Source organism: Oryx dammah, unplaced genomic scaffold (assembly GCF_014754425.2).
Source record: "Oryx dammah isolate SB20612 unplaced genomic scaffold, SCBI_Odam_1.1 HiC_scaffold_27, whole genome shotgun sequence".
Classification (NCBI taxonomy): Eukaryota; Metazoa; Chordata; class Mammalia; order Artiodactyla; family Bovidae; genus Oryx; species Oryx dammah.
This window is the reverse complement of record NW_024070211.1, coordinates 4900007-4919325: the sequence shown is the minus strand read 5'-3', so window position 1 is coordinate 4919325 and position 19319 is coordinate 4900007. Positions and strand designations below refer to the sequence as shown.

The 19319-nt window shown below is 57.9% G+C and overlaps 1 protein-coding gene across 14 annotated transcripts in view; it reads left to right on the top strand.

Annotated features, from left to right (window-relative positions):
- Positions 1-19319, top strand: part of LOC120855011 (RAP1 GTPase activating protein) — a 70968-nt gene that overhangs the window by 35447 nt on the left and 16202 nt on the right. For 8 of the 14 annotated variants that reach the window (XR_005719118.1, XR_005719119.1, XM_040229522.1 and 5 more), the window contains 8 exons: positions 3863-3956; positions 10801-10836; positions 11831-11878; positions 13123-13161; positions 13729-13914; positions 17318-17421; positions 17696-17774; positions 18151-18204. Coding sequence is in view for 12 of the 14 variants with exons in the window: in XM_040229516.1 (XP_040085450.1) it covers positions 3863-3956; positions 10801-10836; positions 11831-11878; positions 13123-13161; positions 13729-13914; positions 17318-17421; positions 17696-17774; positions 18151-18204 (640 nt within the window). In the remaining 2 variants the exon portion in view is untranslated. Of the gene's footprint in view, positions 1-3862; positions 3957-8002; positions 8066-10800; positions 10837-11830; positions 11879-12669; positions 12730-13122; positions 13162-13728; positions 13915-17317; positions 17422-17695; positions 17775-18150; positions 18205-19319 lie in introns of those variants that run through there. The other 6 variants (XM_040229519.1, XM_040229517.1, XM_040229520.1 and 3 more) reach the window with 2 other exon arrangements.

Genomic DNA, 19319 nt, shown 5'->3' with positions numbered 1-19319 from the left:
TAGTATAGTGGAGCATGAGGACAGCGTCTCGATCCAAGTTCAGGGGTTCGGCTCCTCTGTATTTCGCTTACCGTCAGCCTGACCTTGGACCTGCTGCTTAACCTCTGTGTCTTAGTCGCCTCCTCTGAAAGATGAGGATTAAATGAGGGGATACGAGTGAAGCCGTTGCAGCAGGGCTGCACACGGTTGGTCCTGTATCAGCATTGGCTGCCGTTGCTGTTGTTACTGTTACTTCACTGACCCAACCTGCTGGGCCCACAGTGCTGGCCGCCCATGCTCCAGAGTCCGGATCCTTGGCTCCGGAGTGGCAAGCCTGGGTTCAGATGCCTGTTCTGCGTCATTAACTGTGTGACCTTGGTGAATTAGTATCCCTTTCTGAACCTCAGTTTCCTTGTGGTGCAAAGAAGCAGGTGGTTTAGAGGACTTCCCTGGTGATCCAGTGGTTATGACTCCACACTCCCAGTGCAGGGGGCCGGGGTTCCATCTCTGGGGCAGGGGACTAGATCCCACGGGCTGAGACTAAAGGCCCCATGTGCTGCAGCTGAGACCTGGGGTTGTTTTAAATATTTATTTAAAATAAATATTAAAAAAATAATAAAGCAGGTGGTTTTTGAGCACCTGCCTCTTCGGGCAGCTGTGAGGATTAAGAAAAATCACGGAAGGCACACAGGAAGGCTGAGGCTTTTGTTTTTGTGGTCTTTGAATCCCTGCAGGGCTGGGCTGGGTGGGGGCAGGCATGGCCGAGAGCCTCAGACCTCCTGCTCTGTCCTCGTCCCGGAGGCCTTCCCGGGCCTGGCATCTTAGGCCCCCGGCAGTGACCTTGTAGGTGGAGGAGTTGCCCGTGAGGGGGAGACTCAGGCCCGCCAGGAAGCGGAGAGCTGAGGGGCTCGGCAGAAGCCAGAGCCCACCTGCCCTGAGAAACCTACCAAGGACTGCACCAGTGTGAGCGGTCCTGTGTGAGAGAGGCTGCGGGACACAGGGAAACTGAGGCCGGTGCTGGAAGAGGAGCACGTTAGGGAGCTGCTGCCGGGCTGACCTGCAGTGGCCACAGCCGGAGCCTTGGGGTGTGGGAAGCATCAGACAGAAGCAGAGCGTCAGAATCGCTTGGTCGTGGACACACAGCTGCCAGAGCTCCCCGCACAGTGGTCCTCACAGTCAAGGGGAGCCGGCATCCCCTGGCTTCAGCTCTCGGACTTCCACGTTCTGCTCTCCGTCCTGCTGGCACTGGCCCTGATCGGTCTAGGGCATGGGTTTTAAATTCTGGCTCTGTTACCCGCTTGCTCGGCGATGTGGCTTCATCTCTCTGAGCTTTAGTTTTTCCATCTGTAAAAAAGGTGTGTGTGTGGTTTTTTTTTTTTTTTTTAACAAGCCCCTTTTGATTTACAAACCCCTGGTGCTTTAGTGGCTAAAGCTTCACGCTCCCAGTGCAGAGGGGGGCTCCATCCCTGGTCAGGGAGCTAGATCCCACACGCTGCAACTAAGAGTTGGCATGACACACTAAAGATCCCACATGCTGCGAGGAGGATCGAAGATCCTGTGCGCTGCCACTCAGAGCCAACACAGCCAAAAAAAAAATATATATATATATATATGTGTGTGTGTATATATATATATATATATATATATTAAAAAGGGAGGGATAAATAATGCCGACCTCCCTGCAGAGTAGTGAGGATATAATATGACTGACACATTTCCAGGCACTCGATCTATCTGCAGGGTCCCCGTGGCAGCCTCAGTGGAATGTGTCTGGACCATTTCTGTGGGCCTCTCTCCACCCACCCTTGCTTCCCAGTCTCTCCCCACATCACTGGGCCTTGTGATCTACAGAAACCCGTGCGGAGGCCATTCTTTCTCACAAACCTTTAATGCCTTCCTACTGCCAACATTCACTCATTCACCCACTCATCCGTTTAACAAATACTTAATGAAACCCTGATGTGGGAAGGCAGAGTTTACCACCGAGTAAATGAATCAAAGAAAGAATTCATTGAGTGAACACCTTCTAAGCTGCCCAGGCTCTAGGATGCATTTTTTTTTTTTTTCTGGAAACCAAGGCTGAGAGGAGTATGTCATTGATTTAAGGTCACGCAGCAGGTAAGTGCCTGGGCATACCTCCCCTACAACGATGTCACGGGCCTCAAACGCCACTGCCAACGTCTGTCCCTGTGCATCAAGACCGCCCAGTGCAGGGTCCCCTGGGAAGACGATAGCCCACCAGGGCCATGGACAGTCCCTCTGAGCCTTCCTCCCTGAATAGCTGGGCCCAGGTGAGCCGGGAGGGGGCTCAAGCTTTCTCGGGGTCTCCTTCCTGGGTCAGGCTTCCACAGTCCCTTCCCCTCTTGGGGTGTGGCGGTCTCAGCCTTGACTCAAGCGGGCTGTGGGCTGAATGACTCACCCTCCCAGGAACCAGCCTTGATTGAGGGACTGGGGTGGGGCAGCAGCCACGTCAGGGTGGCCCTCGGCGGTGGGTGGAAGCCGGGCCTGCTTGCCCGGCCTGGGCCACCTGGGTCCCGGGAGCCACTGGGTACTTCCTCCCCTTGACCCCAGAAGCTGCCTCCTCGGCAGTCTTTCTAGGGTAACAGGAACTGACTTCACCCTCGCCAGACCTGCTTCCTCTCCTCAGGAGGGTGTGGGTGTGGGCCGAGTCTGGGCTCGGAGTCAGTCAAGCATCACACAGATGCTGGTTCGGCCACTGACCAGCTGTGCAACCTCTGCATACCTCTGGGGCCTCACCTGTACACTGGGAATACCAGTGTGATGACTTCTTGTGCCCTCGGGCCTGAAAGAGGGTCTTGGCAGGGGGCCTGGCATGTCGTTGGCCCAGTGAGTGTCTGTTGTTGTTATTGTCATTAATAATAGCAATGGCCCAGGTGGCCTTTCAGCCTGAAGGCTACTGTCTCTTTAAAGGCTCAGGGACAGGTGTACCTTGCTTAGTCCAGAGGTCAGGGCTCAGCCCTATACAGCAACCTCCAACCCCTGCCTCAGTCTGCCCATCTTTAGAATGGGCTGTGGACATCCTCTTGGCTGGAGTATGGGTTCAGTTCAGTTCAGTTCAGTCGCTCAGTCGTGTCCAACTCTGCAACCCCATGAACTGCAGCACCCTAGGCCTCCCTGTCCATCACCATCTCCCAGAGTCTACCCAAACTCATGTCCATCGAGTTGGTGATGCCATCCAGCCATCTCATCCTCTGTCGTCCCCTTCTCCTCCTGCCCCCAATCCCTCCCAGCATCAGGGTCTTTTCCAATGAGTCAACTCTTTGCATGAGGTGGCCAAAGTATTGGAGTTTCAGCTTCAGCATCAGTCCTTCCAATGAACACCCAGGGCTGATCTCCTTCAGAATGGACTGGTTGGATCTCCTTGCAGTCCAAGGGATTCTCAGGAGTTCTCCAACACCACAGTTCAAAAGCATCAATTCTTCAGCACTCAGCTTTCTTCACAGTCCAACCCTCACATCCATACATGACCACTGGTAAAACCATAGCCTTGACTAGACGGACCTTTGTTGGCAAAGTAATGTCTCTGCTTTTGAATATGCTATCTAGGTTGGTCATAACTTTCCTTCCAAGGAGTAAGCGTCTTTTTAATTTCATGGCTGCAGTCACCATCTGCAGTGATTTTGGAGTATGCATTAGGGAGGTCTAATGGAGAGTTTACAGGGACACTTTGTCCATATCTCTGATCTCTGGGAAAAGTTGGAAGCCCTGCTCGCCTCCTGCCTCCTGGGGAATCCAGGTTCCCCTCCTTTTTGAAATCTGTTCCCCTAACATCCCCCAATTCTGAGAATGAGTCTTCCTCCCAAAGTTCACAGATCTCCCAACTTGGGGCCCTCCCTGACTTCAGACTCTTTTTCTCTTCCAGGAGGAGTGATGGGCAGAACCAGCGCTTCCCCCAGGCACTAGACCTGCCAAGAGTGGACTTGGTTCCCTCTCAGACTGCCTCATTCCACCCTAAGGTAAGTGCTCACCTCCCCATGGCCCCCGGTCTGGAGGAACCCCCCCCCCAGGGCCAGGAGACAGCTAAGAGTGACTGCTGTGCAGAGGCAAAATGTTTGGTAGATGGGGCTTTAGCCCCCGAAGGGGACACCACTCCTCACCCCTGATGGACCTGACCCAGTCTCAGAGGTTGAACCAGGGTCTGTAGCAAGGTTGGGGGCAAAACAGCTGGGAAGAAACTGGCTAAACAGCTCTTCCTTATCTTCATCATCAACATCACCATCCATTTCCTCAGCTGTAAATCGGATGTAATGAGAATATCCCACTTCACAGGGCTGCTTCTCAGAGGAGCCCTGTGAAGTGGGGTAAAGTGTGAAAAAGCGATGGTAAAACACTGCATAATATCTGGCACAGAGTGAGAGCCCTGTAAACGAGGCTGTTCTTGTTATCGTCAAAATCAAATGTTTGCCCGGCACATGACCCGTGGCAACTTTCTGCTGGGTGCTGAGGTGCCAGAAATCGATCTGACACAGACCCTGCACTCAAGGAGCCACGGTCTGGTTAGGAGATAGATAACTAAACAACTTCTGCAGGGGATCCAATACCAGTGATAACCACAAGCATTTATGGAGATTTACTATGGGCTAGGTGGGTTCTTAATGTTTTACATGCAGGATCTCATTTCGTCCTCAAACTATAACTACTGTGGACTTCTGTTAGTACTCTTCTTAGTCCCATTTTGCAGATGAGAAAATCGAAGCTGAGAGAGGTTAAGTTACTTGCTCAAAGACACACAGGTAGGATGTGATGGGTCCGGGACCAGAACTCATGTAATCTGACCAGAGTGCCTGGTCTGGTGGAATTTCTAATACCGAGGGTAATAAGCTCTCACTTGTGTAGCACATTTTGCAGACCCTAAAACGTGTCCACAGGTACCATGCTTCTCAGTCCTTTCATCAAACCATGGGTGGCAGGCATTCTTGAGATAAGGATCCAGGTGCCCAGAGAGGTAAAGTGGTTTTCCCAAGGTCATACAGCCAATAAATAGCAGACACAGGATATGCCAAGCTTCTCGCCCAGAACTCTGACCTGGAGCAAGAACCATGTACCCCTCCTAGGTCAGGAGGGGTATATGGCCAAGGAATAGTGTACTTTTCAGGGACCACCACTCCAAGGGGGTCCAAAGTGTGGGTCCTAGGGACTATATCAGGGGGTCCTTGAGATCCTCTCCTGCTCTCTGTGCCTGGGCAACAGCCCAAGACTGGGCCATGTGGATCCTGGGACTTGGAAGGGAGCAACTCCATGGCAGCTGGGTTCAGAAGTGAGATTCCCAGTCCTTGTCCCCCTAAGCATCTGGCAGGAGGCCTGGGCTCACTTCCCCTCCCTGCACCTCAGTGTTCCCATCTGCAGCAGCAGCAGCAGCAGCAGCAGCAGAGCCCATCTCCCTGAGTCCTGCCTGCTCAGGTTAGCTCTGGGTTGTCTCCCCCAGGCTTCCTGGCCTCTTGCCCAGTTCGGCTGGAAGCCTCCATTTGTGCCAACACAGGCTCAGACAGCTGTGGGCTCCAGACTGCCCCGTCCCACAGCCCACGCCCACCCCAGGATCAAGACACAGTCGACGGATTGTTCTCCTTTGACAGGAAAGGAAACCGAGGCCCAGAGAGACTGATCCCTCTGGGTCCCCAGCAAACCAGGAAGGGGTAAGGGGTCCCAGGTCTGTGATACATTCTCCGTCCCCCTCTCCCGGCTCTGCTCACATTAATAATGTTGATGGCGGAGCCAGTCTGAGGAGCAGGTGACCTCCGTGCGTCAATGGGCAAAGCCCTGCCCCTCCCTGGGCCTCAGGTTCTCGTCTGTAAAATAGAGGGGACAGTTTCTTCTCTACCCACCCAGGCCCGTTTGCCAAAGGGTGATGACTGTGAAAGTAATCTTGGAAAGTTGCAGTCAGGAAGTTGAGGGATGATTGGCCTCATTATGTTACCAGGGCAGGAGAGAACACCCAGAAGGGATGTCTCTCTCTCACTGGGAAGCCACATTGGCAGAGACACAGAGTACCCAAGGCACTCCTACCCTGTTCCCTTGTAGGGGTTTTTCTACTCGAGGATTTAGAAACCTGTACCTGTTTACATGTACAGCCTACCCACACCTGCATACATGGGAACATCCACGTGTCTGCAGACTTGCACGTGTACACATGCATGGATATACAGATACATGTGCACAGACACACCAAGGATGTCCACAAACACACAATCACATCTGCTCTCAGAGTCGCACACACACGGTTGCAGGCGCACATGTGCGCACTCTCCACTCCTGGCACACACACGCCTCCACTGATGCAAGCAGCTCTTGCCTCCTCCCCGTGTGGGAATGAATGTTTCTCTGGCTGCATTTTGATGGGTGCCCGGAAGCGCTCAGGCCTGAAAGTGCCTGCATAAATCAATATTTGCTGCTGTTAATTATTAAAAACAAAGCTACGCCGTGTCTGGAACACACATCTCCAGGGTTCCCGCCGGCTTCCTGGGCTCCAGCCTGACCCATGGCCAGGTCTAGGGGAAAGGAAGGTGCAGTGCCTTCCTTCCAGGAGCCCTTGGCCCTGAGATGGAGAGTGGTGGTGGGTAGCTGCCAACAAATCCTTCCGGAAGCTGAAGAGAGCTTGGGTACTGAGCTGGTGGGCAGCCCTGCCCTGTAGGGTCTGAAGCAGCTGGTGTTGACTTGGCCACAACTCAGGAAGCAATTACTGCTTTCCCAGCATCTGTCTGGGGAGGGGGTACTGCAGCCCTGCCCCCACTCACAGTGGCAGACACAGTGCAGGGTCAGCTTGGAAGGGCCTGCGGAGGCCTTGTATTTCACAGATGGGGAAGCTGAGGCCCACAGAGGCGGCAGGGGCTGACTCAAGTCTACTCAGCAGGTTGTAGCAAGGTCAGAGCCAGAACCCACAAATCCTGAAGTCCTCTCCACGCATGTGGCCTTGGCGGCCCCTGTTCCTGCCCTCTCCCAGGGTCAGGGGCAGTAAGGGACAGGTGTGGGCCTGGGGCCTGGGGAAACCAGGGTACCAGTTGGCCTGTCAGGCATTGGTGGGGATGGAGGTGGATTCCTAGTTCTGCCTTTTCCTAGCTGTGTGATCTTGAGCATTTGTTATCTCTTGGAATCAGTTTTCTCTTCTGTAAAATGGGGATGACACTCCTACCTCTTGAGTTGTAGGGAGAGGATCAGACTGCAAAGGGTTCAACATTAAACAGATGCTCAAGAAAACCCCTCTGTCTCCAAGCTAAGCCTCCCATCCCCACCGCTTCCTTCCCGATTTCAAAGCCCAGCCCAAGAAGCCCATCTCTGAGGCCCTGAGGCGCAGTCCCCAGGGGAGGCTCAGTTCAGTTCAGTCACTCAGTCGTGGCTGACTCTTTGAGACCCCATGGACTGCAGCCCACCAGGCCTCCCTGTCCATCACCAACTCCCAGAGTTTACTCAAACTCGTGTCCATGGAGTCGGTGATGCCATCCAGCCATCATCCTCTGTTGTCCCCTTCTCCTCCCGCCTTCAATCTTTCCCAGCATCAGGGTCTTTTTTAGTGAGTCAGTTCTTTGCATCAGGTGGCCAAAGTATTGGAGTTTCAGCTTCAGCATCAGTCCTTCCAATGAATATTCAGGACTGATTTCCTTTAGGATGGACTGGGTTAAGAGGAGTTAGAATAAGGACGTTACAGGAGGCCAGCTAGGGACGCACCGGACAGACCGGGTGCTCTGGTGTCCGCTCGGGCGCCGGCAAGAGCGCGCAGGCGCAGTGTCCCGGGCCCTGCGGGGCGGGGCCTCCCGTGTCCCCGCCCCGGATGCCCGAAGCCCCGCCCCGTCCCCGCGCCGCCCGTACCTGGCGCCCCGCCCCCTCAGGGCCCGGCCGCCCGGCGAGCCCAGCGCAGGCAGCGCGCCGCCGGATCCCCGAGCCGCAAGCGCGGAGCTCGGCGCTGCAGGGACCCAGGCGCGGCTCGCGCGGGCCGGAGCCTGCCGGGCCAGTGGGAGCGACGCCGGGGTCGGGGGGCCGGGGCCGGGCCGGGCTCGGGATGGCGCAGCCGCGGCCCCTGGCGCCCCTCGGCCGTCCCCGGAGAGGATCGTTGCCTGCAGGGGCCGGCTGGCAGGTGAGGACTGGGGCGAAGGCCGAGGGGTGTCCGCCAGAGACGGTTCGGCCCAACTTCTTCGGAGCCCGGCGGGCTCTGTCCCGGGCAGGGCGGGTGTGCGAGGCTCCGTCATGGAGGGTGTGTTCGCTTCTGGGCTGACACCCGGCCACCGCGGCCACAGGGCACACCCCTGCCCTGGGGTCCCAGGCCCTGGGCTCTTTCTGCAGTTGCCTAAGCAACAGAGTGCCCGTGGTGGTGCTGAGGCTCTGGGCTAGAGGGGCACTCCGTGTGTGTGTGTGTGTGTGTGTGTGTGTGTGCGCGGGTGCGCACGCGCTAGCCTTGAGACCACTTCGTCCATCCCCTCTCCCCTTAATGAGGGGTCTGAATGTCACCATGTAACTCTACTTGGAGCCCTGGGCCGCTTGGCCCCCAGCCTTCCCTGTGTGCATGAGTGAGGCTGTATCTGCCGTGTCACTTGTTGCTGTGTGTGCTCTGGGAGACAGTGTGCCATGTGTCTGTGTTAGGTGGCTGAGACTCCTGGCGCCTGCCCCTGGCCACGTGAGGTCACCCCAGGTGGGGTGTCCTGGAGGACACTGGCACCCCGGGATGGCTGGCGCTGGGCCTGTGCTGGGTCGAGGCTGTGTGGCTCATTTGGGCATACAACCGCTGTTGTTGTACAAGGTACAACAGACGCTGCGTGTTGTACAAGGTGTTGGTTGACAGGCGTGTTTGCCTGCCTGGACTGTGTGTCTGTGGTCTCTGCTGTCACTGCCTGTGGAATTGTCTCTTCCAAGCTCCCAATGTCAGGTGTGGCCTCGAGGTGTGCAGGTCACCCATCTCCTAGGGACACCTATCTTGCATTTTCCAGGGTGGGCATTTCTGTGGGCAGGCCTCACAGTGGGGTGCACGTGGGGTGTCTGTGTTTTGTGATCTTTCACAGAGCTCTGTCTGTGTGTGGTTGCAGGGGGCAGTTCAGACCCAAGCCCCTCATCCTTGGAAATTAAGCACTCCCCTAGTTATTGCCTGCTTTTTTTCTTTTCCTCTGAATGCTGTGGGATCAAGTCTGGCATGTCTGTTACACGGGGTGTGTGACTCTAATGGGGAGGGTGAGCATGGGGGTGGGGGGCTCTGTGGCTCCGCTTCCATGAACACACCTGCGTGTGTCTGCAAGCGCATGGTATTGCAAGCGCTCAACACACAGTCTTGAGAGCGGTCGTGTGGTGTCTGTGTAGCTTTGTGTGCAATTACTGGTGCAATTGTGTAGCTTTATGTGCAATTACTTGCGCAGATTTTCATATGGGTGGGGCTTCCCAGGGGGCTCAGTGGTAGAGAGCCCAGCTGCCACTGCAGGAGACCCTCGAGTTCGATCCCTGGGTTGGGAAGATCCCCTGGAGAAGGAAATGGCCACCCAACCCGCTTCAGTGTTCTTGCCTGAGAAATCCCATGGACAGAGGAGCCTGGAGGGCTATAGTCCATGGGGTCTGCAAAGAGTTGGACAGGACTGAGCGATTAAAAGGAAGCAGAGTGAAACACAGGGGTGGGCTTGCCTCTGTGTGTGTGGCTCTGGGGGACATGGACCCGTGTGTGTGTGAGGGAGCATGCTGTTGTGTAACGTAGGACACTGATATGTGTTTGTGTATGTTCGTGTGTAGCTCTGAGTCTGAGAAGTGGTGTACACAGACCTGGTGGGTTTGTGCGTGTGGGTTTCTGTGTGTTTGCTTTCTTTGATACAGTGAGACCGTGTTTAAATATTGGTGTGCAGGCCTGTGTGTGTTTGATCCAGAGAGAGAGAGAGAGAGGGCGTATGTGCTTCCTGGTGCACAACCCCATGGCACATGTGTGTGAGCTCCAGAGGTGCCCCCACTGGACAGCGGGAGCCGACTGAATCGAGGCCTTGAAGGTGCTGGGGGAGGGGCGCCCTCCTAGAGACTCCAGGGGCTTCCCAGGCCCAGCCCCCAGCCTCGCCAGCCAGCAAGGATGCCGCCTTCCAGGAAGGCTCGTAGGGAGTTGGCGCTGGAGAGGCCGAAGCTGCCAAGCACAGCTGGCAGATGGCTGGATTAACCCTGTGTGTGCCCAGGCTGGCCTCGGGAGAGCCCGGTGGCCATGTGAGGGGGAGGAGGCGGTGTGTGTGCACGCACACACAGGTAGGGGAGGGTGTATGTGCACTCACACGCAGGTAGGGGAGGGTGTGTGTGCACGCACACGCAGGTGTCAGGCCAGTGGGACATCTCAGCGTCCTCTCTCGGCCCCCCGACAGCCCCCAAGTCCACACTGCTTGGTGGGGAGGGTGGGGTCCTCCTTCCAGAGGTGGGTGGCACCACCGACCCTCCTCAGGATCCCAGCTGTGTTCATCTCTGGAGCTGCAACCTGGGGCTCCTCTGAGAGGCTCGTGGGCTGATTGTGGCACTTCCACTCTTGCGGTGACAGGGAGGAGGTGTGTCTCTCCCTGAAGGTCATGGCCCTCTCATCTGAGGCCCTCCTTTGGGGCAGATTATCAGTTGGGGTGGGCTGCCTGGGAAGGGTCCTGGACTCTGGGTGGACAACTCTGGGCAGCTGGTCAGACTCTGCCAGTCTGTGGCACAGAACCCCAGCCTAAACGGTGTCCCTTTTGGTCCCTCTTGCTGCTCGGACAGGTCCACAGGGATTGGTCAGAGCTGGAGGACCAGGAGGGCTGGGGTGGGTGAAGACACCTTGGGGACTTGCGGTGTCTGCGGGGCCACTCCAGCACTGACCTGCTCTCCCCATCTCTGTTACAGAACACAGATCTGTTTGAGATGATTGAAAAGATGCAGGTGAGGCGGGCTCTGAAGCCTGTTCTGGGGAGCCACCGAGGGAGCTGGGCTGTGGCTGGGGGGACGGCCCTTGCTGTTTTCTTCAGCCCGACACCTCTCTGAGGACTGGCCCGGGAGCTCTTGCAGACCGTGCCGGGAGGAGACGGTGATGGTGCCGCGTCCAGAGCTCCCCGTCAGGGTCAGAAGAGAGAACAGGCACTAATAACGCCCGGCTCCCTGGCTGACCCCCAGGGCCTAGGGTCCGCTTGGGTCTCCCCAGCTCCCATTCCTGTGGAGGCGGCCAGGCTCAGTACCTCAACCCACCCCTGCGTACACAGACCATCCCCCATCTCCCAAGAGCATCATAGGCTCTGTAGGACCCCCATGTGGAGTGAGAAGAGGGCACAGGGCAACCAGAGGCGGGGCTGCAGTGGGGAGGGCAGCCCCACCCACTCTGCCTGACCCCTCCGCTCCTCCACTCTGGTCTTCCAGGACCCTTGCCTGCTGTTTGGCTCGGGTAGGTGTTGGGAGGTTTGGGCAGGCGCTTGAACAAAGCTCAGGAGCTTGCTGAGCTTTGGTTCACCCTTCAGACCCTGTCCCCCGCCATCTTTCTGTTTCTCTGCCTCTCTGAGTTTTCTGTCTTTCCGTTCCCACCTCTCCCCCTCCTTCTCTCCCTCCGTCTCCCCCTCCTTCCTCTTTTTCTCCCTCTCAGCGGCGCATCTGTGTAGATGCCTCCCTCCCTTCCCAGCTCCTGCATCAGCCCTGCCCCCACTCCCAGCAGCGGCCAGCGCCCCCAGCTGCTGCCCGCCTCCCTCAGCCCCAGGGCCTTCTAGGAGGGCCCACCCTTCCGAGACGCCGGAGGCCTGGGTACCCAGCACCCTGCCCTGGGAGCCCCCACCCCCACCCCGCCTCCAAACATCACCATCTACCTGGAGGGGGTGCTGCCCGCAGTGGGGAGTGGCCCTGCGCTGGGCACGGCAGGGCTGTGATGGGCTGCGCTGCCTTCTCTTTGCAGGGAAGCAGGATGGATGAACAGCGATGCTCCTTCCCACCACCCCTCAAAGTAGGTCTGGACGCTGGTCCCACTCCACCCTTCTGGGGGCGGTCGGCTTCCCCAAGCAGTGCACTCCCAAGGGCTTGGGGATGGAAGGGGATGGGGACGGGGGAGGCAGGCCCCCTTTCTAGGGCTGGGAGAAGTGATGGCCCAGTGGAGCAGCCAGCCCAGGAGGACCCAGCATCCTTTCCTGGAGCGGTCTCACTGCCGGCCAGGTGCTAAGGCCAAGGGGGAAGCCGGGCACACCTAGTCCCTGCACTCTGGGAGGCCGAGATGCGGAGAACCCCTCGCTTGCTATAGGCCTGGGGCCCTGATTCTGCTCCTCCTCACCTGCTCTACTCCGCTGTAAACTCTCCATGCCTCTCCAGGCTTCCCCCTTCCCAGAATTGAAGCCCCATCCCTCACAGCCTGCTGTGAGAGGTTTCCCTTGAAGCCAGCTACGCCCAGGACCCAGGAGGCCCAAGACCCAGGAGGCATGTGCTCCTCCCAAGCCTTGTAGCCCCTGCCTGGGAAGGCTGAGGGGGACGGGGGCAAGAGATGGGGAGGGGGTGGCCTGGTGGCCCCCCAGCCTCCAGAGGAGACTGCCAGGAAACTCAGGACTGAAAGACACATATGGAGTTTCTTTAGACTCAGAATTTTCTTGGCATGGGAGCTGCAGGGCCCCTCCTGATAGGTATCGAGCTCTGTGGTGGGTGACTGGGGACCCCTGCCCTCCAAGAAGACTGGTTGGTCCTGTAGGAGTGGGCCCGGGGCTGCAGGGATGAGGGCTTTCATGGCTACAAGGCTCATGCTTCGTCCAGACCCAGGCTACTCAAAGTGTGGTCCTCAGACCAGCCGCGTCAGCGTCACCTGGAGGGCAGGTTGGCATGTAACTTCTTGGGCTCCACCCGAACCCACAGCCTGGGAAGCTCTGGGGGTGGGGCACAGCAGTCCGTGTAACCAGCCCCTCAAGCCATTCCCATGCACCAAGGGCCACCGGTCCAGAGGTGTGTCTCCCGGGGAGGCTATGCGCCTCCTTTTCCCCAGGGAGAGGGAGGCCTGGAAGAGGCGGCCAGCATTCAGTGAGCTCAGCCTGCCCCAGCCCCTACCTCGTGGGGTCACCCCCCAGCCCCCCACCATGGGATGGGGAGGTGAGGATACAGCCCCACCCACTCCTCCAGCCTGGGGGTGGGGGTGTGTGATGCTGGCGGAACCAAGGGCGTCCTGGGGAGGCTGGAGGAAAGGGATGACCTCTGCCCTGCCCTGTTTTGCAGACGGAGGAGGACTACATTCCGTACCCGAGCGTCCACGAGGTAAGCAGCCAGAGACCCCACGGGGCCAGTCTCCGCCCTGAGCCTGGGAGGCGCGCAGGCAGGGAGTCTGGACACCTGGGTCCTCCTCCCTGTCACAAGCCTGACTGCAGGCCTTGCTGTGGGTGCCGGAGCCTCCGTTTACAGGCCCAAGACTTCCGAGCCCACTCGAACCCTTAGGCATCTGAGCCCACACGCCAGCCTCTCGGCCAGCGTCATGCCCCACCCCCAGCTCTACCTGCCCCCACACCCCCATCCTCCGAGGCTGTGTGTGTCTGGGTCTAGGCCTGCAGGAGGAGGAGAAGGGTTCGAGCTAGTATTGGTTTGGCCAAAAAGTTCCTTTGGGTTTTTTCTATCCTATCGTCTGTAAAAACCTGAACAAACTTTCTGGCCAACCATATAGGTAGGAGGAGGCCCTGGATGTGAGCCCTGGGACCCTCAGAGGCTCTGGGCTATCCCCTGGTATCCTCAGCCATGGCAGAAGTGGCTCCGGGTCCGAGTTGAGGGGGGTGTCCCAAGGGCCCCCACTGAGGTGCAGGGTGAGTGACCCTCAGCTGAGTGCTCCTTCAGGTCCTGGGCCGAGAAGGGCCCTTCCCCCTGATCCTGCTGCCCCAGTTTGGGGGCTACTGGATTGAAGGCACCAATCACGAAATCACCAGCATCCCAGAGACGGAGCCGCTGCAGTCGCCCACGACCAAGGTGAAGCTGGAGTGCAACCACACCGCCCGCCTCTACCGGAAGCACTTTCTTGGCAAGGTGGGCTGGCCCGCTGGTCTGGGGGTGCTGGGCTGGGTAGGGAGGGGGTCACCGCCCAGCCCTGGGGGTGGAGGCTGGGCTGGCCAGCCATCCCGGGAGTCCAGGGAGCATGCGTTGTGGATTCACTCGTTCAGTCAGCAAACACAGATGGCAGCAAGGCAGTGTGATGGCGTAGTGGTTAGCAGAGTCTGCCTCTAACTACGTGGGACCCCTGGCAAGTGGCTTTCCCCTCTCTGTGCCTTGGTTTCTTCACCTGTACAAACGGAGAGGGTGGTGATTCCCACCTCATGCCTTCAACGTGATGCTATTTGTGAGGCGCATAGAAAGGCCTCTGGCACCAAGCGAGTGATCAGTCAGGGTGAGTGAGTGATGAGCACCAGCTGGGCGCCTAGTCCGGTTCTGGGTGCCAGCGATACAGCAGACCCAGGCTGTGCACTCAGGCAGCTTGAGGTGGGGCGATGGTAGTGCTGTGGGGTGACCCGGACGGGGGCAGCCCCTACGCCACCACCCTCCCCAGATCCGGGACCCTGCCCCGTACAGTGTGTGCTGGCATCACCCAGCTCCTAGGCAGAAACTGCTGGACGAGGCAGCGGGAGCTGGGTAGGAGGTCACACGCTGGGACCCCATTCCAGGTGCCATCAGTTACAAGTGAGGTGGCGGGATGTTGCGCCGGCTCTGGGGTCTCGTGACCTGGGGGCGCTTCTTGACTCCTCTGTTGCTTCGTGGCATGACCTTGGGCAGGTTGTCTAACCTTCCTGAGCCTGTTTTCTCATCTATAAAAATGAGGATGCTAGAAGTACATGTGAAGCATTGAGAACCACGCTTGGCCCCTAGTAGATGCTCAGTAAATTGTTAGCTGTTATTACCCCTTCATAATTAACTCTGTGACAGCAGGACTGTCCTGATTTTTCCAGAAGAGGAAACAAGAGGCTCAGAGGTAAAGTGGATCGGTTCAGGTCACTGAGCTCGGAGCTGGACCTAGCTCTGGCTGACCTTCCATGGAAACCTGCTGTGGGAAGAGTCTGGCTTCCCAGGTGGCGCTGTAGTGAAGAACCTGCCTGCCTATGCAGGAGACATAAGAGACGCGGGTTCAATCCCTGGTTTGGGAAGATTAGAGGCCTTGGCACCCCACTCCGGTGTTCTCGCCTGGAGAATCCTGTGGACAGAGGAGGCTGGCAGGCTACAGTCTATAGCATCGCAGAGTCAGACGTGCACGCACCGCATGGTCACGTTCCTGGCATTCGCTCCCATGCGTGTATGTGTGTGCGTTTGTGTGTGGTGTGTGTTTGTGCACATGCGGGAAGGACGCACAACTCTTTGAGGGGTTGAGGAGCTGCGTGTACTGAGTCTGGGTCCAGGGCGTTGGCCTGATGCTGGTGGGTGTGGGTGCTAAAGGGTGACGGGAACCAAACCAGCGGGCTCGGCTTCAGGAGCTATTGCCTGGGGACAGACCCAGAGCCGGGCAGGGGGTTGCACCCGTGAGTGGAGGGGGGCCTGCATCCCAGGAGCCCACTGTCTGGAGGCTCTTAGTTGGTGGGACCTGGGGGACTGTGTGGACTGAGCATACAGTTGGCGCTCAGAGGAGTTTGCTGATGGAGTGATGAGTGACAGCAGTGAGTGACGGAACGAAGGCGGAGCCTGAGCACCAGAGGATTGGAAGGGGTACAGGTTGGGGGTTCCTGGGGGAGGTATAATGACCAGGGTCCAGGTAGCAGCACAGAGAGGAGGGGCCGGGGGCCAGTGGAGAGGGGGAGGGCCGTTCACCTCTCCAGGCAGGTTGACTGGGGAAGCGGTGGGCCCTGGCCTGGCAGAGGTTAGGGTGACTTTGGCCTTGGTGCAGCCCTCCTTGCCAAGTGCTTGCCTCTCCTTTTCTGCAGATGGTGCCAAGCACTGGGGGTTTCCATTACCCTGTGCCCAAGCAGGGCTGGGAGGCCTCTGCCCCAGGTCCCCGCAGATGCCCCTGAGCTGTGGATGTGTAGGCCCGTCCCCTGGCCCCTACATTTTTTTCTCCTGTCCTTTGAGTGCAGCTGTTTCTATTTAAATCCCACGGGTGGAGGAGCCTGGTGGGCTGCAGTCCATGGGGTCACGAAGAGTCGGGCACAATTGAGCGACTTCCCTTTCCCTTTTCACTTTCATGCATTGGAGGAGGAAATGGCAACCCACTCCAGTGTTCTTGCTAAATAGGACTTCCTTCCTTGATGACTCCTGGCGTGGGAGTGGCTGGGGAGCCGAGCTGGCAGGAGAGCCCAGGGTCACGTGGGGTAAAATCTGGCACTCTCGTCCTTGGCTTTGGGGCCTCCCCACCTGGAGGTGCCAGCCCTGTCCTGCTCTCCAGGGGTCCCAGCCCTGCCACAGTTTCCCCTGGGCCCTGGGGAGTATTTCTTCCCAACCCCGCGGCTTCCCAGTTACAGCGGCGGGAGGATAGGAACCAGCCAGGTCAGCCGCCCAGTGTGTTCATGATGTTTCATTTCCTGATTTTCTGATTCTCATGGGTCCTGGCTGCGGGGGCCACAGAGCTACGGGTTGACTGTGTGGGCTTCCCAGATGGTGCAGAACCCGCCTGCCAGTGCAGGAGACAAAAGTTTCGATCCCTGGGTCGGGAAGATCCCATGGGGTTAGAAATGGCAACCCACTCTAGTATTCTTGCCTGGAAAATCCCATGGACAGAGGAGATTGGTGGCCTACAGTCCAGGGGGTCGCAAAAGAGTCGGACATGACTGAATGCATGCGTGTGCACACACACACACGCACACACAGATACTGTGTGCCCAGCTTGGAGAAGGGTAGGGGCTGGGAGATGCCATGTATATACAGATGTGGTCCTGACCTTGCTGAGGACTCGGAGAGCTGAGGTTACTACAGACATTCAGGAACCCCTTCTCTGCTTCAGGCACGGCCTCTCTCAGTCACTGCCGCCTTCCCACAAGGTAGTTGGCCTCACTCCCACTTTATAGACTAGGAAACGGAGGCACAGGGAGGTAAGGTGGCCTTCTCAGGTTGCCCAGCTGGCCAGCGGCAAAGCTGGGATTTAAATGCACGTCTCTTTGAGAGCTTCCCTGGTGGTTCAGACAGTAAAGTATCTGCCTGCAATGCAGGAGACCCAGGTTGGATCCCTGGGTTGGGAAGATCCCCTGCAGAAGGGAATGGCAACCCGCTCCAGTATTCTTGCCTGGAGAATCCCAGGGACAGAGGAGCCTGGCGGGCTCCAGTCCTTGGGGTTTGCAAAGAGTCAGGCACGACTGAGCGACTGACACACACGCGCTGTCTGAGGCAGAGTGTGCTGTCAGCCCGGAGACCTGCTGCTTGGGGAGCGACGCCGCCCAGGGGTGAACTGACCTTCTGGGCGGGTTTCTGGAAGCCTCAGGCTCAGCCTGGCTCGCTCCCTTGGCCCCGCTCCCCACAGGAGCACTTTAACTACTACTCGCTGGACACCGCCCTGGGCCACCTTGTCTTCTCACTCAAGTACGACGTCATCGGGGACCAGGAACACCTGCGGCTGCTGCTCAGGTGAGGGCGCGGGAGGGGGCCTGTGGCAGCAGGGAGGGCCACGGACTTGGGGTCTGCGAGCCCGTCTCAGTTTACCCGCTCTTCTAATGGAGGCCCAGAGAGGGCAGGCGATTTTCCTGAGGCTGCACAGCAAGTTAGCGCCTAAGCCAGGCCTGGCCCCTCCTCCCTTCTGGACGTCCCCGAGGTCTGCCCCTCCTGGTCTTACTGGCTGGGGCGGGGCTCCCGTCTCCCTTTCCCCCTTTCTTGCCTCTCAGCATGGGTTTTCTTCTCCCAGGACCAAGTGCCGGACATACCACGACGTCATTCCCATCTCCTGCCTCACCGAGTTCCCCAACGTGGTCCAGATGGCAAAGGTGAGGCGTCTGCCCCGTCGGGCGGAGCCCTGCAGGCAGCCCCTGTGGGCCCAGAGCTGGGCTGCAGCCTGGCCCCTGCAGACCCTCGGCTTTAGCCCCAGATCCTGGCCTGGGTGCTGCGGCCTGTCTCTGGGGTCCTGCCCCTTCCGCATTCCCCTGATGCCCGCACACCTGTGTGTTTGGGGCACTCTTTAGGGCACCTTTTGGAGACAGGGCCCCCAGTTCTGCCTACCTTATTCTGAGTGACAGTGAGCCCCCAGGCCTCCTTCAGCCTTGACTGCACGCCTCTCTGGTGTCCCGCTGTCCCTGCCACCCGACTTTGGCACGGGAGGCCCAGAGGGCCCACCCTCAGGCCTTCCCTTATCTCCTCCTGCAGTTGGTGTGTGAGGACGTGAATGTGGATCGATTCTATCCTGTGCTCTACCCCAAGGTATGGCTGGACCTGGGGAGGGTGGGTAACTAAGGGATCGAGCACGCATTAGGCACCCTCACCATGCAGGGTACTTTTCCCAAGTTCCCTCATTTACTCCTCACAATAATCCTGCAAAGTCTGCAGTTTGTAGAAGAGGAACTAGAGGCCCAGAAAGGTTTGGTGCCTTACCTAGGGATGCCCAGCAGATAAGGAAGTCCACATTTGAATACAGTGCTGTCTGCCTTGGAGGCAAGTCTTTCTTACCTCTGGAAACTCTCAAGTGCCATTTGGGGACCCATCTAAGGGTCATCTGTGCTCCCGAGCCAAGGCTCCACTGGCTTTGCTTTCTGACTCCGGAGGGGACCTGGGGAGAGAGTACCACAGGCGCCTCCTTAGGAACCACCCAGCAGATGGCAGTTGCGCTTGCAGCTCTGTTGCTGGGTGCTGAAGTCACTATGATAGTGTGGGATGAAGGAGAGGGGCTTCAATCTTCAGTAAGCCTGCTGCTGCTGCTGCTGCTGCTGCTGCTAAGGCGCGTCAGTCGTGTCTGACTCTGTGCAACCCCATAGACGGCAGCCTACCAGGGTCCCCCATCCCTGGGATTCTCCAGGCAAGAACACTGGAGGGGGTTGCCATGTCCTTCTCCAATGCAAAAAGTGAAAAGTGAAAGTGAAGTTGCTCAGTCGTGTCTGACTCTTAGCGACCCCATGGACTGCAGCCTACCAGGCTCCTCCATCCATGGGATTTTCCAGGCTAGAGGACTGGAGTGGGGTGCCATTGCCTTCTCCACAGTAAGCCAGTGGGCTTCTCAAAAGAGCTGGACCCTGAAAGACAGGTATAGCCTGTGGCTCTGACTGAATTCCCCAGCAAGGTGAGGTCCCTGAGAAGTGAGTGGTCCAGGAAAGGTCCCCTGAAGGAGGGGGTCTCAGTGATCAGGTCCCACCTCCAAGGTACAGAAGAGGACAAGAGGAGGAGGGGAACTTGCTCAAGACTCCACAGCTCAGTGGCAGGACTTGGTCTGTTCTAGAATGATGAGATGACTTCACAGAAGAGCCGGACATCAGGCCGGTGATAGAGCAGAGTTGGGGTGGGAGCTCGTGGGCAAAACTCAGGAGTGATGAGCTTAGGCTTTG